This window comes from Diceros bicornis, chromosome 4, assembly GCF_020826845.1.
Source record: "Diceros bicornis minor isolate mBicDic1 chromosome 4, mDicBic1.mat.cur, whole genome shotgun sequence".
NCBI classification, from domain to species: domain Eukaryota; kingdom Metazoa; phylum Chordata; class Mammalia; order Perissodactyla; family Rhinocerotidae; genus Diceros; species Diceros bicornis.
In genome coordinates, this window is record NC_080743.1 from 31059116 (window position 1) to 31080405 (window position 21290).

Consider the following 21290-nt stretch of genomic DNA (forward strand, 5'->3'; position numbering starts at 1 on the left):
CGGACTGATAATTGTTACCCTATTAGTATTGCTCCAATTCTTACATTTAAGTGCTGGATTCAGGGGTGATCATTTCATTACCAAGTTTCAAGAGCCACACTGTTTTGTATGCATCAAATATCACAAAATAAATAATATTGAAAAGCCAGCGTTTGCTACGCTTACACCACTCGATTGTACCCCCAAAGTCCAAGGAGTTCCATTGGTTCATTCAGCAGGGCTGTCCCCTGTGAAGACAGGAGACAAATGGGGAATGCTATGACGTTGCACCCAGCACCTTGGGCACATAGCTCTCCACAAGGTCCCGGGCTACCCCAGTAATTTTCTTACAATGCCAGGGCTGGCAAGTCTAACTCTCCATTTCTGCACCTGTTAAAAAAAAGGGGTCCCAGGACTCTGATCCCTGTCCGGAGTTCCAGCGCCGGTTACAGCTCAGCAGTGGGGGTTGTTACTGCCCCGCGCCTTTTCCGCGAGTCCCAGACCACCTGGATCACTAATGGCTCTGCGAGGACCGAGAATCTCGTCTGTCTGTTGACTGCAGCATCCCCAACACCTAGTCCAATTCCCAGCCGTACAGGGCTACCTCCTCTCTGGTCACTTCCCTGCTTGTTGATTTCTTCCTAACTGCAAGGTTACTTTTGCCCTGTCCATCCTCCGCCCGGGCAGCCCAAGGCCGGGTCTGGGCAGCAAAGGTGAGAGAGTTCAAAGCCGGGGCTAAAAGCTAGAGGTTGTCGGGCTTTGCTGGGAGGCCTCCCTCTGTCAGGAAAGCAACGGGTGAGCTGCACGGTCGCCTCTGGCAGACACCCTGCCCCGGGCCACGGGGCCTTTGGCCTCCCAGAAAAGTCCCCAAAACGGACGGAGCCTCCCGTCTGGAGTGAGCGAGCGGGAGCTGTGGGCGGGACTTCCAGGGCCACCCCGCCCCCGCCCGGCCCCCGGCGCTGCGGAGACGTGGAGCGCCCCCTGGTGGCCGGCCGGCCGCGCTGCTCCGGGCCGGCGGGGGCGGGGGCGGCGGAAGGGGAGGTGCGGAGGGGGCGGGGCCGCGCGGCCATGGCGGAGCAGGCGCAGGAGGAGCTCTCGGCCTTGGCCGCGATTTTCTGCGGGCCCGACGAGTGGGAGGTGCTGAGCCGCTCAGGTGACTACTCCGCGACGGAGGGACCAGGCCCCCTCTCCTCCCCGCCCCCGAGACCGGGCTCCCTGCCCTGGGGCCCACACTTGGGGACCGGGCTAGTGGACTGATGGAATGACACGCAGCGGGGACTGGGGTTCTGTCGGAGCAGGCGGGAGAGGGAGGCGACCCCCTGAAACGAGAATAGGGTCGCGCCCCTGCTCGCCACTCTGCAGTGAACGGAGAACCTGATGCCCAGGCTCGTGCGGCCCGCTGGCCGGTCCCTGCCTTCCGCGCCCTCCGCCCCGCGCCGGTCCCCCGCCCCAACTCCCCCGCCCCAACTCCCCCGCCCCACTCCCCGCTTGTCTGTCGCTCTCCCACTCGCTGAGCGCCTAGCCCTGCGCGCCGGCCGTGCCCTCCTGGAATGGCACCCACATGCTATCTCTGGCTATCTCCTACTTACTCTTCAGATCTCACCTTAAAAAGAGGCCTGTCCTGACCCCCCTAGTTTAAATCCAGCTTCCCTAAGTTGCATTATATCATTTATAAGCACTATGCATTATGTCCTTCAGAGCACTCACCGCAGTTTGAACTCTGTATGGGTAGTTGTTGTCTCAAATTACATGAGTGCAGAGACCCTGTTTGTTTTGTAATCACAAAACTCCAGGCATCTAGAACAGTGCCAGGCACGTGGTAGGTAGTCAGTAAATGTGTGTTGAATGAATTTTTGAATATCGCCCAGTGCTCCATCCCAACCTTTTCTCAGTGTTTCTAAGTTGATTTTCTCCTGCTTTTTCTAGTCCACTGAAAGGTGGTTGCCAGTTACAGGTTCTTGGGGGTGCATTGATCCTTCAGCCCATATTTGTTGATTCCCTGCAAATATTGACAAAGACACTGCCCATGTCCTCTAGGAGCTTACAGTCTAGAAAAGTTCTTTTGGCTATTTTTTGATGATAGTTAAAACTTCGTCTGTCTCTGTCTATGGCTTCTATTAAGTAAAAACCAAAACTGCACTTTATGAAAAAGTGCAGGGATGCAGATAATTTTCGATTTTCACTTAGCTTTCAGATACAGTATGTAAATTTTTTGGCATGGGATTTAGCCTTCTGTTATGTTTCAGCTGCTATTAAAATGGTCATTCTGAGGGTAAATTGGTTGACCTTTAAGAAGGGGGTCTAAAATGTGCTGGGTGTTGTGAGAAAGCCATCTAGGGTTAAGGTGGTTTCATGGGATCCATGTGGTGTGTTATTCACACACACAGCAATGGTTGGCTCCTTCTCATTTATTCTTTCTTGCATCACCCATCTGCACATCCATGGAGCACTGTTATGTTCCAGGTCCTGTGAACCAATTAGTATTGGAGCTCCTTTCTTTTTCGTGCCTAGCCTGTCTTGGATCTTTTTGAAACAATTATTTAAAATCCATATGAAAGGATTTACTCACTTGTAGTGTTTTCTGGTCACCCCTCTTCTGATTGGATAGCATTTGTAATTCTTCATCATCTTACTCGCTGTCTCCACTGCTCTCGTTATTGGTAATTACTTCTGCCTGAGGCAGGCTATTTGACGAGATGATCAGTTTTCCTAAATTCCTTTATTATAGCTCAGTTGGGAATATCCTGGAAAAATGAACCTATGATTTCCCATCACACCTTAAAGAGGATGGAGTGGTAGTGATCGGGGTCATGAGTACACTGCTGAGCATGAGACCCTGCTGGCAGGTCAGAGAAAACCCAAAAAAGTAAGTGTTTAAAGAAAGCAGTGTCTTAATATTGAGAGCACTGTGGACCCTTTATCTGCTGTTAAATTGAGCGTGACTTTCAAGCCATGCCTCCTAATTAATTTAATTCAGTGTTCTGGCATCAATAAGTAATTGAATTATAAAAGAATTCAGTGTAACAACTTAGGACATTTTGTTGCTGAAAGGTTCATTGGAGAATAGAACAATTCAGGGATTGAAATAGGGATGTTTGATGTTCACAACTGGGAATTAAGGGAAACTTAGGACTTCTTGAACAGACCACAGTGAACATGCAGTGGGCTGTTGGCTTCCACTCCAGGGTCACTGTCAGCTTGGGTTGGAGGATATAAGCTTGATACCGGACCATTCTGAACACCATCAGTTCCTTCCTGGCCTCCCCCAGACAAGCTTCTCCGTGTACCCACTGGAAGCGGGAGAACATTGTGGTGGGACTGCACTTCTGGTGACAAGATAGCCCAGGAAGGCTCAGGCTGCCGACCCAAGGGTCAACTCTTAAGGCCATAAGATTGAAGAGGGCGAATAGTTCAGTTTAGCTGGATTAATTTATGCTGAGAATTTCAGGGAATTTATGTACATTTGGCCTCTTTACTATGGTTATAGTAAGCGCATAGTGAGAGACATCAGGTGTTACTATCCTTAATGGGTACAAATGTTCTAAGCCCCCACACTCCTGTCTACCAGGGAGGGCTGTGGGTAGACCAGATTAGGGGATTCTGCCCCTCTCTGTGCAGTGCAGTCAGGCCAGGTGCCAGATTTAATGGGGTCACCTACCCTTTTAAATGCATCTTACTTGATGAGGGGTGCTCTTAGCTTTATTTTACAGAGAAACTAATGGATGCTCAGGCTGGATAAGTAACCACCAGGTTCCAGAGTGTGTGGACCCTTGCACTGCATCATGCTCCTTAATAGAGATGGGGCTCCTGCGTCAGGAAAAGAGTTCTTAGAGAGCAAGAAAAACAGTTGTCCAGAAAGAGAGAGCAATGATAAGCACCCAGAGAAATAAATGGGTATGACCCAACTTATGTTCAAGATAATTCTGAAGGGGAGTGTGTGCATGTATGTGTGTGTACCTATGAGACAGATGAGATTGCTATTGTTATAAATCTTCATTTTCCTGATAAGGTGATTGAGGGTCACAGAGATTATATTGCCATGGTCAATGCTCATTATACATGGAGTTGCATTTCTAGAAATTAACTCACAGAACAAAAAGTTGTAAAATGGGAAGCATGTAAGACCCAATATCGTATAATTTGTTTGCACAGAAGCTTCAGAGTGAATTTTTGTATTCTGCTAACACTAATGCTCAGATTGGATTGGGCCCTCTTGCAAAATGAATCGTGACTGTCACCCACTGACCCCTCTCAATCTGCTCGGCTCTGTTTCCTGCTGCTTGTCAGTACTGAACTCACCTCTGCAAAACCTGTTCGGCCCTGAACTTCACTTCTAAAGGATGGGATTGCCACTTTAACTTCATGTATTTTTAGTTTTTTTTTTCTGTAACCACATTTTTAATATATATAAAAATGCAGCTGAAACATAATAACAAGCCCTAGTGGATACATACTTATGGTGAGCCCCCTAGGAGCAAGAGGAAAGAAAATCCTGTGCACACGAGGAATGAGAGGGTGATTGAAGCTTCTTAGTACTTTTCTGCACCAAGTCTTACTCTCAGTAGATCTAAAAAAGTGCAAAAAAAAAAAAGCAAGTCTAGGGAAAGTCAGTTGTATATGGTATATAAATGATTTCTTAATGGGCTCTAAATGAATCTTGAAGAACTCATTTTCTTAAATTTGGTTTACATTTTCCAGTGTCGTCTACTGTTGGACAGCATTTGTTGAGTTTCTATTGTGCGTGACTACGAACTGGGTGAAACCTGAAAATAACATTAGTGTAGAGTTTGCGGTTCAGTTCAGTTTCTCTAGTTTGAATTTCTGTTGTTTGGAGTATGGTCAGGAGGATAATTTCTTTCATGTGTTTGTAAGGAAGAATAAGGTTTGAAACCTATTTCAGTTTGTGTTTTAGTTATGAAGTTGATACACTTGTTATAAGGCAGAGTGACTTACAAAAAAACCCAAAACGACTAGGGAATGTGTATGTGAACTTCAACCAGAGGCAAGATCTACACCTTTTGTTAGGGTCTTTAGAATAGATGAAAATAGTCTTGGAACTTATGAAAATTTTAGTTGTCTAGGACAGGCATAAGCTTCCTAGGGCATCACTGTTTGTTGAGAATGATGAGTTTGTGAGTTAAACTTAATAACAAGAGTTTTTTGGGGCCAGGGAAGGACAGAGATTAGCATTAGATGTAGAGCAGAATTAGTTTTCTGTTAATCACTCTGTTTCTAAGCTGTTAATAATCTTAAAACAGATAGAGGCTACTTTGTTTTCTTTTTTTTTTTTAATAAAAAAACCCAAAAAAACAAACCCAATATAAGACTGACGATGCATGTGTTACATAAAAAATTCTGAGGCGAAAAGGAGCCAGTTTAATTGCATGTACAAACTAAGGCAGACAAGAAATGGAAGGGTAATATACATACTTCTAGAGTTTTAGGGAGAAACTGAGTTTTTAAAAGAATGTGTAATTTTATTACCACGTTAAATATCAACAGAATGGGGTATGTTATTGGGCTTTTCATTTTCTTACAGAGATAGCATCATTTTGTGTAATTTTAGTTTGCAGCTATAGTGTGTGTGTGTGTGTGTGTGTGTGCGCGTGTGTGTCGGGGGGGAGGGATGAGGAGTCACCAATTAGGAAGAAGAAGACCAATTAGGAAGAATGTTAATCCTTTCCAATTCTTAAAAGAATTAAAGCAGTTTTTCTTCTAAACAAATAACTAATAATTTCACAGTTTTCTAAGGCAAAAGTCAGGGTTTTCTCCTATTGCTTTTCTATTTGCTGACTAGGATGAGAAAATAACTAAGAAAAATGAAAATTGGTAAGGATTTGAATGGCCAGCTCAATAGCCATTAAAGGCTTGCTCCCAGGATCGCCTGTTTCTGTCAGTCAGTTCACTGCACTGGGGAGGAACAGGGGGGTGTTTATATGGCAGAGATTGGAGAACACTGGGTTTCAGGGTCTTGATCAGAAAGGGAAAAGCTTGTTTGTGGGCACAGATACTGTATTAGTTTCCTTTGGCTGCTGTAACAAATTACCACAAATGCAGTGGCTTAAAACACCACATATTTGTTCCCTTACAGTTCTCGAGGTCGGAAGTCTGACATCAGTTTCACCAGGCTCAAATCAAGTTGCCAGGGCTGTGCTCCCTCTAGGGGCCCCTAGGGGAGGATCCATTTCCTTGCCTTTTCCAGCTTCTAGAGCTGCATTCCTTGCTCCCCTTGGCTCATGGCCCTGTCTCCATCTTCAAAGCCAGCTGCATAGCATCTGGGTCCAGCAATTACATTGCCTTCTTCTGTGGTAAAGTCTCCCTCTGCCTCCCTCTTGTGAGAACACTTGTGATTACATTTAGGGCCCATTGGATAATCCAGGTTAACCTCCCTCTCAGGATCACATCTGCAAAGGCCCTTTTGCCATGTAAAGTAACGTAATCACGGTTTGGGGATTAGGGCATGGATGTCTTTGGGCCATCATGTAGCCTACCACAGGTACCAAGGACTTCTATACCTTTGAGTCCCATGATTACAAGCTTTGTTTTTTGGTTGTTGTCTAAAAAGAGTGTAGCTATGTTCCAGTGGTGAAGAAAATAGTTAATTTGGTTCAACCATGATAATTCTGAGTATGAACATACCACAAAATAAGTCCAAAGTACCATGGAAATCACAAGCCAGGCTTTAGAGAGGTGCTTTGGTGGTTAACAAAGATCCCAGTAGGCAGAAAGTGGAGAGTTAAGGGCCTTCTTGGCAGATAGGACAGCAGGAGCAAGGCTTGAAGGCGGGAAACCAGAGACTGTGTTCAGGACACAGCGTAAAATGGGTTAGTTGGAGCGAGGAGTAAGGGGAGAGGACATGGAGTGGTGGGCTGGCTCTAGGTGTTTGGTGGAGGAATTTGTCATTTGTTTGTCAGTCTGGGAGAGTAGCATAGGGTAATTTGGTGTGGGGAGAGCCAGGCGGTGAGGAGCCCACTGTTAGAGAAACCAGAGAAAGGCCTGAGTTAGGAGGGTGGTTGTGAATGGAAAGGAGAGAAATTCTGGAGAACTTTGGCAATGGAACATGAAGTATGAAGCAAGGAGGGGAACAAGGAGTCACAGGTGACTTTAAGATTTCAAGCTTGGGTAACTGAGATGAGCAAGTTGTTCACGGGGTTACACTTTAAAGAATGCTATGCATTTTGGGGTTGGGAAAAGCTTTGAAATAATCAGAGATGTAGGAAAAGGACCAGGACACTGTGGTGTCTGGGAGGTATGGGAAGAGGGAATTTTGAGGAGATTGGTTCAGTAGATTCAGATGCTGTGGAAAGGTAGGGCAGGGTGAAGGCCACCGAATGTGGCTGTGTCACGGGCCCCCAGACCACCCTCAGCCTTGATGATTTGCTAGAAGGACTCAGAACTCGGACAAGCTGGTATACTCGTGGTTACAGTTTATTACAGCAAAAGGACACACTAAAATCAGCAAAGAGAAAAGGCTCATGGAGTGAAGTCCAGGAGAAACCAGACACAAGCTGCCAGGTGTCCTTTTCCCGTGGAGTCACACCACATGCTTAGTTCTCTCAGCCACAGCGTGTGACAACACGTGAGGGGTGTTGCCAACAAGGGAAATTCACTCGAGCCTTGGTGTCCAAATTTTTATGGGGCATCAGTCATGTAGACTTTCCCTGCCTGCATAAGTGACCTCAGCTAATCCGACTCCAGTCCCCAGAGTAAGAACATTCACCATAAATTTTAATCAAACTTGTACCTTGTGGTCCAAGGCCTTGGGTATACCCAAACCACTCTTATCTGGCAGAATATGCCAAGGGCTCAGAGCTCATCTCCCAGGAGCCAGCCAAGGGCCAGTCCTGAAGACAGGCCTTCCTTGGGAGTGTGCAGGGTTTGAGCAACACAGGCCTGCTGAATTAACTTGTTCCTGCAGGCCGGTGTTTGGGAGGGCAGGGGTAGTGTTTGAGAAAGGAGCTTCAGTGAGAAGTGATGGTGGAAGTCACAGTACAAGTAGTTGTGGAGAGACTGGTTTCCAGTTCATGGGAACGTGGATGCAGGTGGTGAGATTTATATTTCCAGAAGATTGAAAATGAAGGACAGAGAAAGATAGGTCTGTAGTGTAAGGGAATGAGTAGCACTGGATTTTGGGTTTTTTGAAGAAAGAAGATAAATATTTTGTAAGTGGAAGAGAAGCAAAGATTTGAGGGAGGGATAAAAAAGGCAGGCACAAGAGAGTGCTAATGATTGGAACAGTGTCTTAGAGATGGTAGGGTTTGCTGTGCTCAGAGAGAAGAGTGAAAAGGAGAGAGCGAGATGGTGAAAAAAAATGTACGTATTGTCACGGGGTCAAGCAGTTCCTAAGGGGCAGCGTTCGGCTGCAGCTGCTAGGTCGCTGCACACTCCCATAGCGTCAGCCGGGCAGGAGGCAGTGGGCCCAAGTGGATTTAGACAGTTTATTACTCACTGCACGGCAGGCAGCATGAACTTCAGCCTCACATTGGGTCCCCTTGTTCCCCAAGTTCCATGGGGCGATGTGGAGGTGGCCCACGTGGATTCTGCGAACACAGTGCATCTTTGTCACAGCTAAGCTTAGGAAGCCCCCAGTCTTATAAGGGGGCTGCTAGCAATCCTGCCCCACGTTTGTCCTGAAGGAATATGTTGTCTTTATTCTACTGGTCTGGAAACAAATCTGCCCTCTGATCTGGAGGGAGAAGCTCTCTGGCTTCTAAGGTTGTCTCTTATGCAAATACCCTTGAACACAGCTTTCAATACCCTTTGCTCTGAAGATATTCAGAAATGCCATTCCCATAGAGAATTATCTCCATGGAGATAATATAAAGTGCATGTTTATATAAATTGTATGCATATATGTTTATAGATGAAGAAATTTTTAAGTGTAGAAGAGAAGTCGAGGAAGATCACTTTGGATATGCCCACTCTTTCATGTTGTGAGACGCTGGATTGAGTCCATATGACCGGATCTGCGTTTTACCCACTGTTTTTCCTCAGACTCCAGCTCAGTGCCTTGGGCCACGTAGGGGCTCAGTGAATGTTTGTTGAATGGTGAATGAATGAAGATCTTTTAAAGTTATGCCTCCCCCTTGAGAGAAAAAGTGGACTCCCCAGATGATTTCTGGAAAATTTATTTAGCCTAATGGTCATATGTTGTCTGTAGGTCTATTTATAATGCCCGTTTCATATAGTGAAATGTACTGATCTGACTGACATAGGGGAGCCTACTTTATAATAAAATAGTTTTTAAAAAGGATAAGTAACTGGGTGGAAGAAAGAAGGGTTTTGAGAAACTGGTGATGGACTGTAGAGGAGTGTACTAAGTTAGGTTTGGAAAATTTTTCTTTATGCAGTCCGCATTTTACTTATGTAATGCAAATTTAAGTTGTATCGTTTTAATATGGTCTTTATAATGGTTACTGCCTGTGTTTCAGGGTGGTGTTTTAAAATAGTGCTTTGCTTCAATGCAACTGGAGATTCTGTTGAAGAAAAAACTCTTGTGTAACATGTGTTTGGTCCTGTGAATCAATGTCTGTAACAACAGCTTTGACAGAAATGGAGTCAGATGGCTGGAAGGCCATTTCAATGTTCCGTTAGGTTCTTGAAGATGGGAATGCGCTCAGCTTTCAGTTCTTGAGGCTGTTGAGCAGCACTCCAGGTATGAAAATGGGAGGGTGTGACTGCCTGTCTTGTGAAGAGAATGAACAAGGACGAGTGGACAAAGAAGTCGGGGGAGAGAAGCGAGTTAGCTTCAAAGCGATTCGTCTGCACCCAGTCCTGTTCTGCTCTGCTCTTCTGAGCTGTGTGTTTCTGCCTCCTGCAGAATGAATCAGCCTGACGTTTTATCAACTTTTTGAAAAGTGGGGTGAAGTGGTGTGGAACACATCAGAGGGGTGAAGTGGAGCAAATCTGAAAGAGAGCAGAGTGTTTCATCTCATATCCTATGTGTGGGTGCCCCTCCTCCTTACGGAGCCAGAAGTGGCTGAAATGATGTCCGCCTGATTTTAGTTCATCTTGCTCCCTTCATGTTACACGGATACTAATATATTTGAAGTAAGAAGAGAGCGGGTCCAGGCAGTTACTGTATCATGCACAGTCATGAGTTTCTCTGCGGCCCTACAACCATGCAGGATTCCAGGGGTTTGCTTCGATTTGGACTTACCGCAAAATGACCTTCATTGGATTTAGTGTATAACTTTTTAATTAATTACTGATTTTATATATGCAGGATACCGTTTCTTTGAATGTTCATATAAGTTTATTAGGGGTTTGCAGAATTATCAGCTAAGTCTGGGTGGAAAAACATTTTACGACAAGAAACCTTTCTGGTAACCTTAATAAAATTGGCGGTGCTGGCAAGTGTAAATGCCAGCGAAGTCCTGGGTGCTGGTGTGCCAGCGAAGTCCTGGGTGCTGGTGTGCATGCATCCGTGAATATGTGTGTGTGGTTGAAGGAAGGTTGAAGTTCATAAATCAGGGCTTTCTTAGTATTATGTGTCTCTTCGTAAAACAACTCAGAGTTTTCACGTGAGAAATAAATTGAGACTTGAAATAAAAATTTTAACTTGTTAGTGTTCCACTCAGATTGAATTATGTGCAGCTAATCATTACTTTTGGATGCCTTCCAGAGACAGATGGGACCGTGTTCAGAATTCGCACAAAAGCTGAAGGACTTATGGATGCGGATGTACCCTTAGAATTGGTGTTCCATTTACCGGTCAATTACCCTTCGTGTCTGCCTGGTATCTCGGTTAACTCGGAACACCTGACCAGGGCCCATCGTGTGACTGTGAAGGAGAAGTTACTTGAGCAAGCGGAGAACCTTGTGTCAGAACCTATGGTTCACGAGCTGGTTCTCTGGATTCAGCAGAATCTCAGGCACATCCTCAACCAACCAGAGACTGGAAGTGGCAGTGAGACGTGTGCTTTTGCAACAAGCACGGCTGTGGATGATGGATTGTGGATAACTCTTCTGCATTTAGATCACATGAGAGCAAAGACTAAATATGTCAAAACTGTGGAGAAGTGGGCTTCCAATTTAAGGCTGACAGGAAGACTGATGTTCATGGGTAAAATAATACTGATTTTACTACAAGGAGACAGAAATAACATCAAGGTGCCAAAAAGTTTAATGTTGAATATAAATTTGGCTATTTTCTGCTAAAATGGTGTCTCTATAAGTGTGTTTTATAACAATGGGACAGATTAATCATTAAGATGTTTCTCCTTTTACCATTACCATGTTAATGGATCTTCATTTTCTTTTTTAAGAATGTCTTTAACTTCTAATGACAACTATAAACCTGCAAAGCTTGAAGAATAAGTATAAGATTATATCTAAAAAATCATGCCACTGAATGAAAGTGATAGGTTATGAAAACAGTCTCTGTGGTGCATGAGTGTTTGTTTCTGTAATTAGCTTGGAGCCTCAACTTCATAAATGTGCACTAAAAGTTCATGCCTATTTTTCTTTCTTTCCTTAGTTAGGCAGTGTAAGGGGTATATTTGTGGGTAGTCTGCAAAAATTTTAACTTTTTAGCAGTTAAAAATACATTCTGACACTTCATTTGGTATCTATAATACCTGGAAAGAGGAGCTGGTCCCTGCTAACCAGGATTTCGTGTGAGTGGAAGTAGAATCATTAGGGCTGTCAGCTTGTCACCTCCTCCCTAACTTGTTTCCACCTGACTTGTCTCAGCAGCTGCTTTCAAAATCATCATCTTCAGATTTTTCAAGTTCTCATTCTAAACTCATCTGACCTGTTTTATGTGGGACCAGACGAGGAAAGCTGCTTATTATATTTTAAATCTTAAAAGAGCTACAAATCATTTAATAGGTTTTATGCTTTCAGATGTGTTGGCTCGAGAATAATTACGATTGAATTTATTTAAACAGATTTAGCTTGCACAACTTGTAATCTTAAAGATTTGTAGACTAACTACCTAGCATTTTCATGACTGGCTCTTATCACAAAACTAGTTTGGCATTTGGTTAACCAGATTAGTACTGGGTTATAGCATATAGATACAACAAATAATTCAAATTTCATATAGGTCCTAGATTGGGTTCTGACCAAGGAACCACATATTTTCAGGTGATTTGTAGTATATCTATAAAACTGGATCCTTTTGGGTAAAATGCTGGCTGACAAAATGAATACAAATTAATTTCCTTGCTCATATTTCCCCAAAAGATTCGGATTTTTCTTTAAGCCAGCTCAGTCATGCATGTTAGGCTAAGTGCAGCTGTTTCACAGATGTTGTTACTCAGATTGGATCCATCAATTAATTAACAAGTATTTATTCATATGACTAGAACTCTGCTAATGTAGAGAAACTGTACTTTTTAAAGAATTCTTTATTTTTTATTAGTTGTCCCTAAAATGCCATTTAATATAAAGATCTGTGTTAAATTTTTATAAGATTATATATCAGGATTGAGAATTACAGGTACATATTTATAGCTGCCATCAATTTGGAACGGTAAGTGCTGTGTGCCTGTTAACTTCATGCAGACACTGACGTAGTAGTAATAATGACAGTAGCCGGTACTCTTCAGTGTGCTATAGCAATGTATGCCAGGCACGCATTAGTTCATTTAATCATCGCAACTTCCCATAAGGTAGGTGCTGTTATGAGTATTGTGTATGGAGTAGGGTACTGAGGCACAGAGGGTTTAGGTAACCAGCCCAGAATCAGACCTAAGTGGGCTGTCCAGTCCAGATTTAAACCTGCATAGTTTGACAACATCCTTCTTTTCTCCTCCATTCACCAATACGTCATGCTGCCAAGTATGTAAAAACACGGTGTAACTTTCTTACTGCTTGACCCACAAAGAGAGTATTCTTTAAGCATGAAAATAAGCCTGCAGGTTTAGGGCTCCTTTAAAACTAGGACTTTGAGATTCGGAGTAAGATATATATTTAACATACTGATTTATCATTTAGGAGTACCTGATTCTTCAGAAAACCTCCAAAGTAGATGTGGACTCAAGTGGAAAGAAATGCAGAGAGAAAATGATTAGTGTACTGGTTGAAACAAAAGTACAGACAGAACACAAAAGGTATAATTTAGTACTATTGCAGATGGAAAAGCAACTGAATCGATAATTATACTCTGACAAATCTCGGCATATTCATGAGTTTCTCTTGTATAATGCAGGTTTCTGGCATTTGAAGTCAAAGAGTATTCATCGTTGGATGAGTTACAAAAGGAATTTGAAACTGCAGGACTTGAGAAGCTTTTCTCTGAATTTGTACTTCGGCTGGTGAAATGAAGTGGAAGACAGGAATCATTTAGTAAAACAGCTGTTTTTTTTATTTGTTTTTTGCATCGGATTTTGGGAGTGGCTAATTGAAATCCTCACAAGGGAACAATTTTAAAGTTTGAAGCAAACCGAAGCAAAATGATAGACACCATCTTAACTTAGAAACAAAAGCCAATTCTGTGTATGGAATATTGAATAGTAAAAACATCCATGTATTCTAATTTTTGCCAGTAAAGGCCAGGTTCAATAGATGGAATGTTATCTGGAAGATAAATATAAAAAGATGATGGTAAACGAGCCCTTGTGTTTGTGTAGAGGATTTGTTTGGAACTGTGCAATTTTCTGGCTGATTTTCTTGTAATTAAATGAATTTTTAAAAGAGATTTGTTTTCATGTTTACTTTTCTTCATGTTTACGTTTTTAGCATTTGATCACGATTTTCCCCCATTCAGCTTATTATGTCTAATGTTTTAAGTTGAATGTTAAGAAAAATATAACACTGATTTCTTTGTGGAATTGCATGAATCGTTAGTTTAAATACAAACCAAAGACGTTCTATAGAACTTGATTTACAGTTGCTTTCTTTGGGGACCCAGAATAGCGTGGTACTTGCTAGGGCTGGAGAATCAATTTAAATTAAAACTCTTTTTTTGAAAAATTTACCTTCTAGTTTTACAAGGGGAAAAATGTTTCATACAAAATGAATTTGGCTTGCTGCATGGAGAAAATTATATAGAGGTACTATTTTTTTTTTATGAAATTTGTTGAAGTATGATGATCTTAAAGTGTATTTATCATGACCTAAGGAGAGAAGCCATAAAATAAAAGCTTGTATTAAAATCTGTAACAAAAGTGTAAGCGGCTATCTCTGTTTGAGAAAGGATATTTGTGTGCATGAAGCCACCTGTGCTTCTAAAATAAGGGACCAAGTGATGGAAGAAAGGCCAAGGAGATCCCTCTGACTGCAGTCTATGAAGTACAGTGATGGCATTAGGAAATTATGACTGCTGGGAGAGGTAAGTGAGGAAACACTGGGCACGCCGAACAGTGCTTCTTGACAGTGCTGCTCTGTGTCCATGGCAGGTCAATCTGATTGTCTCATTTTCAGGCACCCTGGGAATTAAATTATGCCTACCTGTTGATCATTTTATGGGCTTCTATTAATGAGGGGATTTTTGATTCATTTTATCTCCTTCCACGGTGTGTATGATTTTTTCCTGGAGAACTGGTAAGTGTAGTTAGGTTGTTCTATGGGAACAACGTATGGCAAGGAGGGGCTACCCTACTGGCATGCAAAACTGAAAATAGGCTTGAAAATTTGGAACTGGTCATTATTATCTCCTTCATTTTATTTGTGAAATAATGATGTTAAAAGTTATCGCCATCATGGTTGTAACAATAGTAGTGGGAGGAGGTTGGGTCTGAATTTTATCACAACAGAACTGCTACTCCTCTACTTTTCCTTGACTCTTCTCTGCTCGATTGTTTTCTACTTCATGCTTTATGGTACTCCTCCAAACTTTTATCTTCAAATTTGACTCTATCCCTAGTGAAGAGCTTGAATCAGGTAAAACTGAGTGTTAGTAATGACTTTCTCCAACTTAAATTTCTTTCTGCTAAAATTACATTAAAAACAAGTATTGGTTATTATTACTTTCTTGGATGTTTACATTTAAGTCTTTCACAAATATACACATCAGAATGCAAAACTAATCTTGACAGTGTTAGAGATTTATATAAATTTAATTTTATCTCTGGATAAAAAAGTTTAAAATTATATGACAAAAGGCTTTGGTGTTTGTTTAATTTTAGTATTAAAGGAAGAGAATCTTAATTGTTTCCATTGATACTTTTGCCTCAAACTCGGATGCTTTCTTTTCAACATGAAGTATTTATGAAAAGATAATTAGGACTTCTGGAAGATAGTGGAGGTGGGGCCAAGAGTGGGACTCCTGGAAAGCTACACTGTAGGAGTAAGAGTGAACTGCATATAAACCAGTTGTCCTGGATTATAGCTAAAATTTGAGGATTCTGTTAAGTGTAGAAGGTCTTAAACTTTGAACTTGGATTAAGATAATCCATGATTCTAAAGCTCTCATATCCTTCAAATCTTTGGAGGGAGATAACATAATCCTAGGTGTCAAATTTTGTCTATGAATAATTTTTAAATTCAATATCCAGCAAACAATCGGAGGTAACTGGACTCATGAAGAGAGAAGATACTATGAGTGAGAAACAGCAGAAACAACAGATAACAGAAATAGACCCATGGGGACTCCAGATGCTGGAATTATCAGACATAGATCATGAAACAGTTATGTTTAATATGTTCATAGAGGTAGAAGTCAAACTTGAAACTGGAATTAGAAACTGTAAAAGGTGACATGGCATATTTGAAAAACAACTAAACAAAAACAAGAGTTCTAGAATTGAAAAATGCAGCAATTCAAGGGATGGTTAATTAGTTAAAGTCCAATTAGGAAATCAGAAACCAGCCTGGGTATTTCAAACAGTAAAGTTAAAGTAGGAATTGGTTACGAATTAGCAAAATCTGGAAGAGCAAAAAGGAGAAGGAATGGGGCTGGATGACAGAAAAGAAAAGGAGGAGAGCGTGACATACTCAGAGTTCAGGAACTGCTGAGAGCCTGTGCCTGCTGCTGCACCATTGGAGACTGTTGTAGTCGGTGCTAGATCTGCTCAAATGGTCCTGCTTGGACCAGAGCTAAAGTCGCTGGTAGGTACTTTCTCTGGTCTGTTAGAGTTCAGAATCTCTCCACCCCTGCTGCCACTGCAGCAACTGCCAACAACAACCATGGTTCTGGAACCTGTGCCGCCTTCTGACCTCTCCGCAGTGCCTCCTATTGACTAAACCTAACAGGAATCCAGCTGGCAAAGAAGTCTGGGAAATTTGGTTTGCATATCCCAACCCCGGGAGAACAGAGCAGAATACAGGAGGATGGGTGGGGGTGTGTGTGTGTGTGTGAAGAGAAGGGAGAGGGAGCTGAGTGCCTACAGTAAGTAACCAGCACAACCTTCCCTCTTAGCTATAAGCACCCATGCACTTGCTTCTACCTATATTTAAATTTCTATACAACAACAACAGTTTTATTCTTCTGTCTATGCAGATTTAACTATCTTTTGTACAAATGAAGAAACTCTCACCTCCTCCCAAAGGGGAGAAATAAAATCCCGTCAGTTATTATTACTTACTGGTGTTAATTCTTCTAGTTCAATCACAATCCCACCTGGATATGCTGTAACCGGAAGATTAAACTGTCAAGTTCACTATCACCACCATTTCTTATATAACTTTTTAGGGGATGAGGGAAGGAAAAAAATAGTTAATATACACGAAGATATATAGAACAAGCTATGAAGCAAATTTGCATAAGTACTTTGGTACTTATTTCTATAACTGGTCATGAAGCTGTAGTTAATGTTTATAATTTCTTTCTCTACTCCATTTTTCTTTGCCCTTGGCTAGCACTTTAGCTGGTCATGGCTCTTTACCTAGTAGGTGGCTGAATCTTCATTCTGGAAGGATCTGAGTCCTTAGTAGTTGGGTTGCTTATTAACTTTCACTATTGAACAAGAGAATTATTAAGAGGCAACCCAGAGAATCCCCTGGCTCCTGACATAGTTCTTGTCAGGCCTAATAACTGGTTTTAGTAGGTCATTATATTGTTCTAGCAAGCCAGCCACTTCTGGGTGATTTGGTACATGGAAAGACCTATGAATTTCATAGTCATGAGCCCATTGATACATTTCTTTTGTTGGGAAATGAATTTCTTATTTAGAAGTTGTATTGTGAGAGATACCATGTCTGTAAGATCATGATTGGTAGTATTATAGGAAGGGACTTTGGATTCATATCCAGAATCAGTATTTTCACGAGGACAAATTGCTGGCCCTTCCACTACAGAAGGGATCCAATATAATTAACTAGCCACTAGGTGGCTGGTGTCTCCCAGGAGGTGAGGCCCCACTGGTGGCTCAGCACTGGGCTCTGTTCTTAGCAAGTTAGGCACTCAGCAGGGACAATAGCAAGATCAGTGGAATTTCATGTTACTGGGTCCATGTATAACCTCCATCCCTGCTGCCATATTTACTTTGTACATGAGCCAGCTGAGCAAGCACTGGGATGCTAGGGAAAGAGGGTGACTGACAGCCACAGGATGAGTCAGCCTGTCCATTTGATCAATGAAGGCTTTCTCTGAGTGGTTGCGCTTTGATAAACATCACATGGGACACAAATATCCTCATATTCTGTGCTCATCCTGAGAGGTCCATTCACATGCCTCTGCCCCAGATCTTGTCATTAGTCTTCTGACCTTATTCTTTCAAAGTCCCTGACTACCTGGCCAACCCATTAGCTACTACTCATGACATGCTGTAGATCTACACCTGTGGACATTACTTAGATAAAGTAGACAATCAGAAGTACCGCTCAAAGTTCTGTCCACTGAAATGTCTCTTCTCTACTTTTCAGAGGCAGTCTAGATTGGAATGGTAATTGCTGAAGTGTATTGTGAAGAATGATCCATATTCTAGGCCTGAGTTCTTTCTTCTTCAGTTAACAAGTTATGGGTACTCCCTGTGACACCATAGGTGTGGACTGAGGAAGAAGCAACTGTGCAGGAGTAGTTGCTATAGGCATCTGGGCCACTTGATCATGCAGCTTGCTTAAGCCTGATCTTGTACACATCACTTCATTTTATGTGCCAACTTTATGATTTCATGGATGAAATAATACCCAGTTCATGATAGGTAGCTCAGGTCACACGGTCAATTGGTGCCCCATGGTCAAGTGTTCAATCTCATCTAAGATCCACTAGCAAGCTAGGAGCTCTTTTTCAAGAGAAGGTTAATTATCTATGGAAGGGAGCAAGGCTTTGATGTTAAATCCTAAGGTTCTATTGTTCTTGTGAGGGGCTCCACACAGCATCACCACAGACCATAGCTACACTGAGCATCACTGGGTCTTCTGGGTCCTAAGGTCCAAGTAGCAGGGCAGCTTTTACTGCAATCTGGATCTGCAGGCTTTTCTTGCTCTGGGCCCCACTCAAAACAGGCAACTCCAAGTAAAGGCAGAAATGTGAGGCAGAAAATCACGTTCAGAATCCAAAGATGCCTAGGAAGCATTGTACCTTAATGGTGGGAGTACAAGGTGAAGCAACTTAAATTTCACCTTGGCATGTCCTGGGATATACCTCAAAACACTGGACCCCTCAAAACTTCACCATGCTGGTGGGCTTCTGAATTTTGAAGGGTTTTTATCTCCCTCCTGATAAGGCATTTAGAGGACTTGCTACTTTCTGTGCACCAGGTCCAATCGCCATGATGTTCGGTGGGATGTTAACATGAATGAAGTCCTTAAATACTGAAGTATAACACAGAGCCAGCGAGTTGATATAGTCCTCAAGTAAGATACAGTCCTGAAGGGAAAGTTTGCTAGGTAAAAACAAATCGCTTCTTGTGGTCTTTGCAAATTGATACAGAGGAAAAGTATGTGCCAGATCAAAAGCTAGACACCAAGTGTCAAGGGCAATGTGGATTTGCTGCAGTGTAAGACCACATCTGGAATAGCAACTGTCATTGGAGTCAATTACCTACTTACATTTGATAGTCTACAGTCATTCTCTGAGGCTCATCTGCTTCTGCCAAGCTCAATAGGTGAGTTAAAGGTGAGTTAAATGGGGTGGGGGATGTTATGGGAATCACACTTGGAAAGGACAGTCTTTTCAATACACGGTCCTGGAACAATTGAGCACCCACATGGAAAAAATATTAAATTTTGCTCCTACTTCATGTCATAACCAAGCTTAATTGCAGATAGATTACAGACCAAAATGTGAAAGGCAAAAATATTTTAGAAAAAAAATATAGAAATATATTTTCTTGACCTTCAGATCCTAGTTTTAAACAGGACACAAAAGCAATAATCTTAAACAGAAAATATTGATAAATTGGACTTGATTAAAATTAAGAACTCCTGTTCATCAAAAGATATCATTAAAGATAATGGGAAGGCAAACCACAGAATGGGAAAAGGTATTTGAACACATTTAATTGATATAGGACTCATTTCCAGACTATTAAAAAGAAATATACAACCCAATAGAAAAATGGGCAAAAGAATCTTGAACAGCTATTTCACAACTGAGACTATACAAATGGCCAAAAATTGTATGCAGAGGTGCTCAACCTCATTAGTAATCAGGGGAAATGTAAATTTAAACCACAATGAGACCACTAGCCACCCACTAGAATAGCTAAAATGTAAAAGATGGATAATAACAAGAGTTGACAAAGAAGTGGAGCAATGGCAACACTGATACACCATTGGCAGGAGTATAAATCAACCCAATTACTTTGAACAAACAGTTTGGCATAATCTAGAAAAACTGACAATTCTCTACCCTATACCTATAAAAGCATTCCTGCTTTTAGGTATGTACCTTACAGAAATGTGTGCATATATGTGTGAGGTTAGCTGTACAAGAATCTTCAGAGCAATATTAATAGCCCAAATGAAGTAACCCAAACATCCATCAACATATAATGGACAAATAAGTTGTTGTATATTCATGCAATGGAATACTATACACCAAACTAAATGAGTGAACTATAGCGACCTAGGGCAACATGGTTTCATCTTAAAAAGGTAATATTAAACAAATGAAGTAAACATAAAAGAATACATATCATATGATTCTATAAATTCAAAAGCAGATAAAATGACACTAAATTATGGATGCATACTCAAGTGCTAAAACTAAAAGATAAGCAAAGAAGTTTGTTATAATAAAAGTCAGGATGGCAGTTACCTACAGAGGGAAAGAATGGGGTTGTGGTTGGAAAGAGGCATGTGAGGACTTTTTGGGGGGGGAGATGGCTATGTTCTACTTCCTGACCAGGGTGCTGGTTTCTCAGACATTTCATTTATAATAATTCATTAAGTGATATACTTATTTTAATGTATATTTTTGTATTTCTTCCCCTATAAAAGTAGTCTTGGCTTTAAAAAACACCAGAGTTATTACAATATTTTTGGTAAATAAGAAAAATAAAGATAATTCTTAAATCTTTGTAATTAATAGCAATTTCTTCAATCCTAAAGTTCGGCTCACTCGAGTGTCCCTGGGCTTACTTGGAGGGTCTCTGAACACCACGTCTGCTTTTGTCCACTTGGTTCTTTCAGGTTGGTTCCACTTATCTCCAGGCTCTACTCTCTCTCAAAACACCTACTCTCAAACCCCTTTAACTCCCAGTCCAGAGAATATTATGTCCTCTGGAGAAAGAAAAACTAGAGGTGGTAAACATCACTAGGTGTTTACCTAATTTCCATTCTAACCTTCCTTCTTAGTAATTTTCTAAGTAATTTCTTCGTAATTTTTACCTGGGTACATTGCTATCTAGAATAAAAACCATATTTTGCAGATTTTCTTGAAGCTCGGTATGACCATAAGACTAAATCCTGGGTAAACGGAAGTGCTGTATGTGACTTCCAGGAAGGCTTCTTGAAGGCATTGACTCACTGGGAGCTGTCACCTACGTCCTTCCCCCCTTTGCTGCCTGGAGTGTGGACACGGTGGCTGAAACTCCAATGGCAGTCTTGGATTATCAGGTGAGCTTGAGGGGGAAAGAGGAGCAGAAAATAGGAGCTACGTTCTGAATGTTTTTTATGTGAAAGAGTATACCTTTGTGGCTTAAAGCCACATTTTAAGTTTTCTATCATATGTCTCAAATCCAGTCCTCGTGGATGTGAAGTTTGATACCTAGTACAAATAATAAAGCTAAAGTGTGACTGATTATGAATTATTCAAAATCTATTATTTATGGCTTAAACTTTTGCCTAGAGTTCTTAGAAATCTGGATTTTCTTAATTCAAAGTAAGCTATCGAAACATATTGTCTAAGAATTTAATTCTTGTGTTTAGCTGTGTCCATCTTCAACAGCATTCCCCTTTGCAGTGAAGGCAGGATGCTCTAATCGTTCAGGCTGGGGAAAGAATACAAGAAAATGCAAGGGGAAAAGACATGTAAGTTA

At 41.7% G+C, this 21290-nt stretch overlaps 1 protein-coding gene across 4 annotated transcripts; it reads left to right on the forward strand.

The window, feature by feature from the left end:
• The first annotated feature begins 1044 nt into the window (after positions 1–1044).
• RWDD3 (RWD domain containing 3) lies at positions 1045–14115 on the forward strand. 4 transcript variants are annotated; one of them, XM_058538596.1, is made up of 5 exons: positions 1045–1132; positions 10604–11091; positions 12922–13037; positions 13136–13241; positions 13912–14115. In XM_058538596.1, exons 1-5 carry the CDS (start codon positions 1048–1050, stop codon positions 13975–13977), a joined length of 861 nt encoding a protein of 286 aa, XP_058394579.1. In that variant the 5' UTR covers positions 1045–1047; the 3' UTR covers positions 13978–14115. The 4 variants fall into 4 exon arrangements, with proteins under 4 accessions (XP_058394579.1, XP_058394576.1, XP_058394578.1 ...); XM_058538593.1 differs by having other exon boundaries at positions 13136–13977; XM_058538595.1 differs by lacking the exon at positions 13912–14115 and having other exon boundaries at positions 10604–11044; positions 13136–13215.
• Positions 14116–21290: the final 7175 nt, after the last annotated feature.